Raw genomic sequence first — 9,044 nt, 5'->3', positions numbered from 1 at the left:
GTCTGGCTGCCCCTGCCGGGCTTCGTACCTGGAGGAAGTGGCCAGGGCGATGAGCAGGGCTTGGAGGATTCCCCGGATGAAGGGGAAGGGGTTTTTCCGGGTCAAGATGAGGAAGAGGAGGGGCAGGAAGAAAAGGGCATGGATGGCCAGCCCGGTCACCACCGTCATGGCGTAGAGGCCCAGTTTCTTGCCAGTCAGCGCCGGGTTTTCCATCTCCAGGATCTTCCCGGCGATCAAGAAGACGATTCCAAAAGGGAAGTACCTGCACGGGGAGGCAACGGAATCGGCCAAGGGGGGGCTGTCAGGAGGGGGAGCCCCTCTGATTTGCCCCAAGTGGGATGGATGGGAGGGGAGGCTGGATCCCTGGGGAGGAAGGCAGGGGCAGAGGGGCTGGGTTAGGGGGCAGGCAGGCGTCCCAGGAGGGAGAGGGTGGACTGATCAAGGCCCGAGAGCCTTCAACAGCTGCCCTGAGGTCCAGGACACCGGACGATCTGGTGGCCAAAGGATCTCAGAGCAGCTTCTGCTTCTCCTCCTCCTCCGTGGTGGCCAAGCTGGGATCCCAAGGACAAGGCTGATCCCCCAAATTGTCTTGGGAGGTCCTGCAAATGATTTGCTCCCACCTTGGTACATTCCTTCTGAGTGTTCAGAGCTCCGTGGGCTCCTTGGCCCCACCAGCACTCCGGACTAACAGCCATGAAGACCTTCTTCTCCTCCTTCCCTTCCCTCTCCTCCTGTCCTTCTCCTCCCTCTCCTTCCCCCTCTCCTCCTGTCCTTCTCCTCTTCCTCCCTCTCTCCCCTCTCCTTCTCCTCCTGTCCCTCTCCTCCTCTCTCTCCTTCTGTCCATCTCCTCCCTCTCCTTCCCCCTTTTCTCCTGTCCTTCTCCTCTTCCTCCCTCTCTCCCCTCTCCTTCTCCTCCCTCTTCTCCCCTTCTTCTGTCCCTCTCCTCTTGTCCCTCTCCTCCGTCATCTTCTCCTCCCTCTCCTGTCCCTCCTCCCCTTCCTCCTGTCCCTCTCCCCTCCTCCCTCTCCTCCCCTCTTGTCCTTCTCCTCCTTCCTCTCCTTCCCCCGATCTTCTCCTCCCTCTCCTGTCTCTCTTCTCCCCTCCCTCTCCTCCCCTCTCCTTCTCCTCCTATCCCTCTCCTCCCTTTCCTCCTCCTCGTCCCTCTCCTTCTCCCTCTTCTTCCCCTTCATCTTCTTCTCACTCTCCTGTCCCTCTTCTCCCGTTCCACTCCTCCTCCTCCTGTCCCTCTCCCCTCCTCCCTCTCCTCCCCTCTCCTCTTGTCCTTCTCCTCCTTCCTCTCCTTCCCCCGATCTTCTCCTCCCTCTCCTCCCCTATCCTTCTCTTCCTACCCCTCTCCTCCCTCTCCTCCTCCTCCCTCTCCTTCTGTCCTTCTCCTTCTCCCTCTCCTTCTCCTTCATCTTCTTCTAACTCTCCTGTCCCTCTTCTCCTGTTCCACTCCTCCTCCTCCTGTCCCTCTCCTCTTCCCTCTCCTCCCCTCTCCTTCTGTCCCTCTCCTTCTCCTCCTTCTCCTCCTGTCCTTCTCCTCTTCCCTCTTCTTCCCCCTCCTCTTCTTCTCCCTCTCCTCCTCCCTCTCTTGTCCTTCTCCTCCTTCCTCTCCTTCCCCCTGATCTTCTCCTCCCTCTCCTGTCCCTCTCCTCCTGTCCCTCTCCTCTCTCTTCTCCCCCTCCGCCTCCTCCTCCCTCTCCTTCCCCACTCTCTCTCTCCTTCTGTCCCTCTCCTCCTCCTCCTTCCCCTCCTCCTCCTCTGGATCTTCTGAGAGGTAAGATGATATCTTTTCCTGCCCTGAAGGTTGCATCAGAAGACAAGCAACGTTTGCCAGAGAGGGAGGGAACGAGAACTCCCCGGGAATTTCTCCGGGCAAAACCAGTTGACCCCCCCGGGACAATACCGTTGTTTTAATTTCACTCACCGCCTTGGTGTGCCTGCCTGCCTGCCTGGCACACTCCTTCCTGGCAGGTGCCCAAGCATTTACACCTGGGCACCGGCTCTAACAAGGACTGGCACTGCATCAGGAGTGGACGGCTTCCACAAGCTGGCCTCCCAGCCTCCGATCAAAGGGGCTCCCCCAGGCCTTCTCCCCACTTTCAGGTCTGGGGCTGACACCCCCTATCGTGACCAGGGGGGCTGGGCAGGCTGGAAAGGCTGCCAGGGTGGACTCTCAAGCTGGCTGCCAGTTTGAGGGCTGGGGGCAACGCCGCGTGGCCTGGGGGGGCTTACCAGGTCGCCATGGCCACGATCTTCATCACGGCCTCGTTCAGGCACTGGCACACGTTAACCAGGGGGGCCCCACGCTCCCCCATCTTCCCCAGGAGGAGGCCTGGAAGGAGAAGCAAGGTCAGGTTCTCATTACGGAGAGGGGACCACCAGGAGAAGCCCCGAGCTGTTGCTCCAGAAAGGAAAACGGGGCTGGAACGAAGAAAAGGCAATTCTCTTCCACCGTCCCAGCCACGAAAAAGCCACAAGTCTTGCAGAGATGAACACCACCCAAAGGACCCTTCATCCTTAAGAGCCACCCACACAAGGCACATGATTTGGGGGTGACTTGAAAACGGCCTGCCTTAGGGATATCTGCCTCAACCTTCCTGCCAACCCTCGGCCCTCCAGGAACGTTGCAGCTCAGCACCCATAATCCCCACCAGCATAGCTTCCAGGATGTGACCTCCAGGCTCGGAGGAGACAGGCAGGGGGTCGGACTAGAAGACCTCCAGGGTCCCTTCCAACTCTGTTTTTCTGTTCTGTGCTGGCATCTTTTCTTATGGATTAACCAATGTAGGCATGTCTTGGTTCCAGGGATCCTAAGGGAGTTTCCTGCATTCAGGATTAAGACGCAATCCTAGGCTGCATTAACAGAGGGAGAGAATCAAGGTCACGTGAAATATGAGCCAGCCGTGTGCTGCAGCTGCCAAAAAGGCCAACACAGTGCTGGGCTGCATTAACAGAGGGAGAGAATCAAGATCACCTGAAGTGTTAATACCACTTTACAATCCCTTGGTAAGGCCACACTTGGAATACGGCGTCCAGTTTTGGTCACCACAATGTAAAAAAGATGCTGAGACTCTAGAAAGAGTGCAGAGAAGAGCAACAAAGATGATCAGGGGACAGGAGGCTAAAACATATCAGGAAGGGTTGCTGGAATTGGGGATGTCTAGTTTTACGAAGAGAAGGACGAGGGGGGACATGATAGCAGTCTTCCAGTATCTCAGGGGCTGCCCCAAAGAAGAGGGAGTCAAGCTATTCTCCAAGGCGCCTGAAGGCAGGACGAGAAGCAACAAATGGAAACTAATCAAGGAGAGAAGCAACCTGGAACTAAGGAGAAACTTCCTGACAGTTAGAACAATTAACCAGTGGAACAACCTGCCTCCAGAAGCGGTGAATGCTTCAACACTGGAAGTTTTTAAGAAGAAACTGGACAGCCATTTGTCCGAAATTGTGTAGGGTCTCCTGTTTCAGCAGGGGGTTGGACTAGATGACCTCCAAGGTCCCTTCCAACCTTATTATTATTTTTATTTTATATTACTACTACTACTACTACTACTACTACTACTACTACTACTACTACTACTACTACTACTATTATATTATTATTATTATTATTATTATTATTATTATTATTATTATTATTATTATTATTATTATTATTATTATTATTATTATTATTATTATTATTATTATTATTATTATTATTATTATTATTATTCCTTGGTAAGGCCATACTTGGAATACCTGCATCCACTTCTGTTCACCCCAACATATAAAAAAAGAAGTTGAGAGTCTAGAAAAAGTGCAGAGAAGAGCAACTAAGATAATTAAAGGCCTGCAGACAAAAATATACAAAAAACAGCTGCAGGATTTGGGAATGGCCAGTCTAGAGAAAAAAAAGGACTAGGGGGGACATGATAGCAGAGTTCCAGTATTTGAGGGGCTGCCACAAAGATGAGGGGGGAGGGGTTCAACCTATTTTCCAAAGCACCTGAAGGCAGGACAGGAAACGATGGATGGAAACCAATCAAGGAGAGAAGCAACCTGGAATTAAGGAGAAACTTCCTGACAGTGAGGATAATTGACCCGTGGAACTAGATGGCCTTCAGACATTGTGGGTGCTCCATCACTGGAGGTTTTTAAGAAGAGACTGGACAGTCATTTGTCCGGAGTGGTCTAGGGCAGAGGTCCTCAACCTTTTGGGCATCCGGGATCACCAGTTCCATGGAGAAAAATTTTTCCGCGGACCGGAGGGTGTGTGCTTTTGTGTGCTGCCTGCATCCCGTGGATGGGACTTTGCTTGTTTGTGTTGCTGGCATGCTGCGGCTCGGTACCGGTCCATGGACCGGGAGTTGGGGACTCCTAGTTGAGCAGGGGTTGGACTAGATGACCTCCAAGGTCCTTTCCAAATCTATTCTGATTGATTGAGGATCATTTGGATCAACTGGCAACTCTCCCCTGCTGTTTTCATGATGCTTCTTTTGGGGAGAGGGGGAAGAAAAGGGGCATCCCCCGTTCCCGCCCCCAGGGACCCCAGAGTCGGGGGGGCCTGCCCTGCCCTGCCCCCCCAGCAGTGACCACGTACCGACCGTGGCCGAGAAGAGGACGATGCCCAAGACGTTCATTTCGTTGTTGCTGCCAGGAAGGGCCTGGTAGATCATTTCCGGCGAGGGCGTGATCTCCAGCAGGACCGGACGCTGGATCTCTGGGTTCCCCGGATCGGGCACCAAGTAAATGAAGCTGAGGGAGGTGCCGGCCTTCTTCGGGATCCCGGGGGATTTCACCACGGGGACCAGGACAGTTCGGTACTGGAAGCGAAGCAAGCGGGGAGATTGGCAGGCCGTTTGGGCTGGACATCCTCTTTTAGGCTTGCAGCCTTAGGAGTAAAGGCATTGGGGGGGGCTGCAAAGGGGTCCGGACCCCCCCTCCTCCTCCCTCACCCTCCACACTGATTCTGGCACCAGCCCTTCATTGGGGCTGCTGATGAAGAAGAGAGAGGGGGAGGAAGGAGGGAGGGAGGGGGTGGCAGGCTCCCTTCATACGTTTAAACCAGGGGTAGGCAACCTTGGCTCTTTTACGACGCGTGGACTTCAACTCCCAGAATTCCTGAGCCAGCATGGGGGAACTATAGCCCCTTCATGACTTGCGGACTTCAACTCCCAGAATTCCTGAGCCAGCGATGGCATTTTGATCTCCCTGGACCAGGGGGTAGGCAACCTTGGCTCTTTTACGACGCGTGGACTTCAACTCCCAGAATTCCTGAGCCAGCGATGGCATTTTGATCTCCCTGGACCAGGGGGTAGGCAACCTTGGCTCTTTTACGACGCGTGGACTTCAACTCCCAGAATTCCTGAGCCAGCTCTGCTGGCTCAGGAATTCTGGGAGTTGAAGTCCACGCATCGTAAAAGAGCCAAGGTTGCCTACCCCTGGTTTAAACGTATCATATCAAACATACCCGACAGAGGCAGAAAGAGGTTGGATTCCTGCACTGAGATGGGAGGTGGGCTAGAGGACCTCTGAGGGGGCCCTCTGGATCCAGGACCCTATAGGTGATTGGCTCCCCCCCTTCTCGGGGTGTGGTCTGACTCTCATTTGTGGCCGGACGCTCGAACAAGCCCAAAGCGGCTGTACAAATTCCGCGGGTGAGAGTGGAGGTGGGGGGGGGCGAAGTCGCAATATCCCACCCCCCCTCCAAAAGCCCCCTCCCCAAATCCCAGTGAGCAGCCATTGAGTGAAAAGGGGCCGGTCTGGGCCAGGATCTCACCTGCTGGAAGGAAGCCTCCACCAGGTTGGAAGGGAACATGTTTCTGCAGGAGACAACACAAAGAGGAGTGGGTGTAGCAGGCTGAGGAAGGGTGTGTGTGTGTGTGTGTGTGTGTGTGTGTGTGAAACATGCCATTAGTCTTGAGTCTCTTCACGCCCACAAGAGCTCTACTTCCAGCCCACCTTGAATGCCTTTTCCCAAAGGTTTTTTTTTTTTTCTTTGAAGACATTTTGCTTCTCATCCCAGAAGCTTCCTCAGGTTCTGACTGGATGGTGGGGAAGGGAAGGATTTATACTCCTTGCAGACAGCTAGTCATTTGCATCCTTTTGGAGAGTCATTGAGGCTGCTTGGAAGTTTATCTGTGTCCTCAGGGTCACCTGAGTGGTGCACGTGGGTGTGGAGCCTTTTATTTGAAGACGTTTTGCTTCTCATCCCAGAAGCTTCTTCCGCTCTGACTGGATGGTGGGGAAGGGAAGGATTTATACTCCTTGCAGACAGCTGGTCGTTTGCATCCTTTTTAGAGGGTCGTTGAGGCCGCTTGGAGGTTTAACTGTATCCTGAGGGTCACCTGAGTGGTGCAAATGGGTGTGGAGCCTTCTTGGCTGCAGGATGTTTTCTGCCCTGGGTCCCTTCACACACACCCATTTGCACTACTCAGGTGAGGACACAGACAAGCCTCCAAGTGGCCTCATCAGCTCTCTAAAAGGAGGCAAATGACCAGCTCTCTGCAAGGAGTATAAATCCTTCCCTTCCTCCACCATCCGGTCAGAGCCGAAGAAGCGAAACATCTTCAAAGAAAAGGTGCCACATCCATTTGCACCACTCAGGTGACTCTCAGAGCACAGAGACAAACCTCCAAGCGGCCTCAACGACCCTCTAAAAGGATGCAAACGACCAGCGGTCTACAAGGAGTATAAATCCTTCCATTCCCCACCATCCAGTCAGTCAGAACCTGAAGAAGCTTCTTGAGTGAGAAGCGAAACGTCTTCAAAGAAGCCCAGTTGCCTCCTGCAAAAGCATCTTTGGGGCAACCCTGACCTGGAGGACGGAGAATCTCCGCAGACCCTTGAGTGCCCATTTCCCTTGACCGTTAGTAGATCAGATTCTTGTAGCGAGCTTCAGCTTGCAATAAATCTTTATACTCAGTTGAATTGCCTGAATCTCCTGACGGCCGTGGGACAATTGGGCCAGGCTCTTTCTTTCAAGGGGGTGGGGGATGGGGGCGAGCCTCAATACAGAGCCCCCCCTTGAGGTTAAAGCAAATCTGAGCCCCTCTGAAGAAGACCCCATTTGCCCCCCGCCCAGCCGTGAGAGACTCAGCCCGGCTTCACAACCCTTTCAAGAAATCAGACACTTGCCCCTCTAAAGATGGGGGACCCCGATAGAAGACCCTTACCACTGTTAACCCTTCACCCTTCCTTCTTTCCTTCCTTCTTTTTCTCTCTTCCTCCCTTTCTTCTTTTTTCTCCCACCCTCCCTCCCTTTCTTTCTTTTTTCCTTCCTTTCTTTTTCTTTCTTTTCTCTCTTCCTCCCTTTCTCCTTTTCTTTTGCTCCCTCCCTCCCTCCTTTCTTTCTTTCTTTCTTTCCTTCCTTTCTCTCTCTCTTTCTTTCTTTCTTTCCTTTCTTTCTTTTCTCTCTTCCTCCCTTTCTCCTTTTCTTTTCCTCCCTCCCTCCCTCCTTTCTTTCTTTCTTTCTTTCTTTCTTTCTTTCTTTCTTTCTTTCTTTCTTTCTTTCTTTCTTTCTTTCTTTCTTCTTTCTTCCTTCCCTCCCTCCCTCCCTCCCTCCCTCCCTCCCTCCCTCCCTCCCTCCTTTCTTTCTTTCTTTCTTTCTTTCTTTCTTTCTTTCTTTCTTTCTTTCTTTCTTTCTTTCTTTCTTTCTTTCTTTCTTTCTTCACCTTCTATCTGCCCCCAGCAAGGTGAAATTATGACTTTTTATATATTTTTTTGAGCAGGTCTCTGGATTATGCCCAGCTGACTGGAGCCGTTCCATAAGGGAGGGCACCTTTTCTCCAGCCTCCGGCCTCTGCACCTGCCAGCACCCGTAGCCGAGAACCACGGATAAATCCTTCGGCCAGGAGCCACCGGGTCTAGCCGCAGCCTCACCTGGGGCCGCTGCCCCCCCTCCACGATGCCCCTGGGGCGCTGCCAGGTGACCCCCCGTCCAAAGCTGAAGAAGCGCTGCCTTGAACCCACCACCGCCAGGGCCGAGGGAGGGCCAGCCGGGGGGGGGAGGGTGGCTACCTGATGAGATCCAGCAGGGCGTCGGCCGAGCTGAGTACCACTTTGCCCACCGAGTGTTCCTCCTTCTGGGCAGCCGCGCCGGGGTGGATGCTGAGGACCAGCACGATGCCGGTGGTGACGGCCATGAAGGTGGTCCAGAGGTAGTAGGTGATGGTCAGCAGGCCCATCTTGCCACAGACACGGGAGTCCATGGTGGCCAAGCCGGACATCAAGCTGCAGGGGGGCAGAGACAGACGGGCAGAGACTGGCATGGGGGGGGGCGGGAACAAGGCCAGCTGGGCTGGGGGAAATGCCCCCCTCCACGTGCTAAGAACAGCAAGGTCTCAGGTGGTAAGCAGGGTGAGGTCAAAAAAGGCAAGATGGCGGCCACAGTGATGCAATCCAGCTCTTGATTTTTTTGGTCACAGCTAGCGGACACCCTGCCTCCATCTCCCCCCCGGGGGGGTTTTCTACAGGCATCTCTGGTTTTTAATAAGAATAATAATAATAGTAAAGTTGGAAGGGACCTTGGAGGTCATCAAGTCTAACCCCCTGCTCAGGCAGGAAACCCTATACCATTTCAGACAAATGGCTGTCCAGTTTCTTCTTAAAAACCTCCAGTGTTGGAGCATTCACCGCTTCTGGAGGCAGGTAGTTCCACTGGTTAATTGTTCTCACTGTCAGAAAGTTTCTCCTTAGTTCTAGGTTGCTTCTCTCCTTGGTTAGTTTCCATCCGTTGCTTCTTGTCCTGCCTTCAGGGGCTTTGGAGAACAGCTTGACTCCCTCTTCTTTGGGGCCAACCCTGAGATACTGGAAGACTGCTATCCTGTCCCCCCTCGTCTTTCTCTTCGTTAAAATAGACATACCGAATTCCAGCAACCGTTCCTCATGTTTTAGCCTCCAGTCATCTTTGTTGCTCTTCTCTGCACTCTTTCTAGAGTCTCAGCATCTTTTTTACATCGTGGGGACCAAAACTGGATGCCGTATTCCAAGTGTGGCCTTACCAAGGCCTTGTAAAGTGGTATTAACACTTCACGTGGTCTTGATTCTATCCCTCTGTT

The 9,044-nt window shown here is 53.3% G+C and overlaps 1 protein-coding gene across 1 annotated transcript in view; it reads right to left on the bottom strand.

Annotated features, from left to right (window-relative positions):
* Positions 1-28: 28 nt before the first annotated feature.
* The window catches only part of LOC107299619 (excitatory amino acid transporter 5-like), a gene marked incomplete at its 3' end in the record, with an annotated part of 18,124 nt that continues 9,108 nt past the window's right edge, over positions 29-9,044 (bottom strand). The window contains exons 4-8 of the mRNA XM_029286819.1: positions 8,005-8,217; positions 5,765-5,807; positions 4,586-4,808; positions 2,239-2,338; positions 29-262 (exon numbers count right to left, since the gene is read on the bottom strand). Coding sequence (XP_029142652.1) covers positions 29-262; positions 2,239-2,338; positions 4,586-4,808; positions 5,765-5,807; positions 8,005-8,217 — 813 coding nt within the window. The remainder of the gene's footprint in view (positions 263-2,238; positions 2,339-4,585; positions 4,809-5,764; positions 5,808-8,004; positions 8,218-9,044) is intronic.

The sequence above is a fragment of the Protobothrops mucrosquamatus genome, unplaced genomic scaffold (genome assembly GCF_001527695.2).
Source record: "Protobothrops mucrosquamatus isolate PMUCROS unplaced genomic scaffold, P.Mucros_1.0 scaffold5196, whole genome shotgun sequence".
NCBI lineage: Eukaryota > Metazoa > Chordata > Lepidosauria > Squamata > Viperidae > Protobothrops > Protobothrops mucrosquamatus.
The sequence above is the reverse complement of the archived record's forward strand: the minus strand, read 5'-3'. Positions and strand labels throughout refer to the sequence as shown.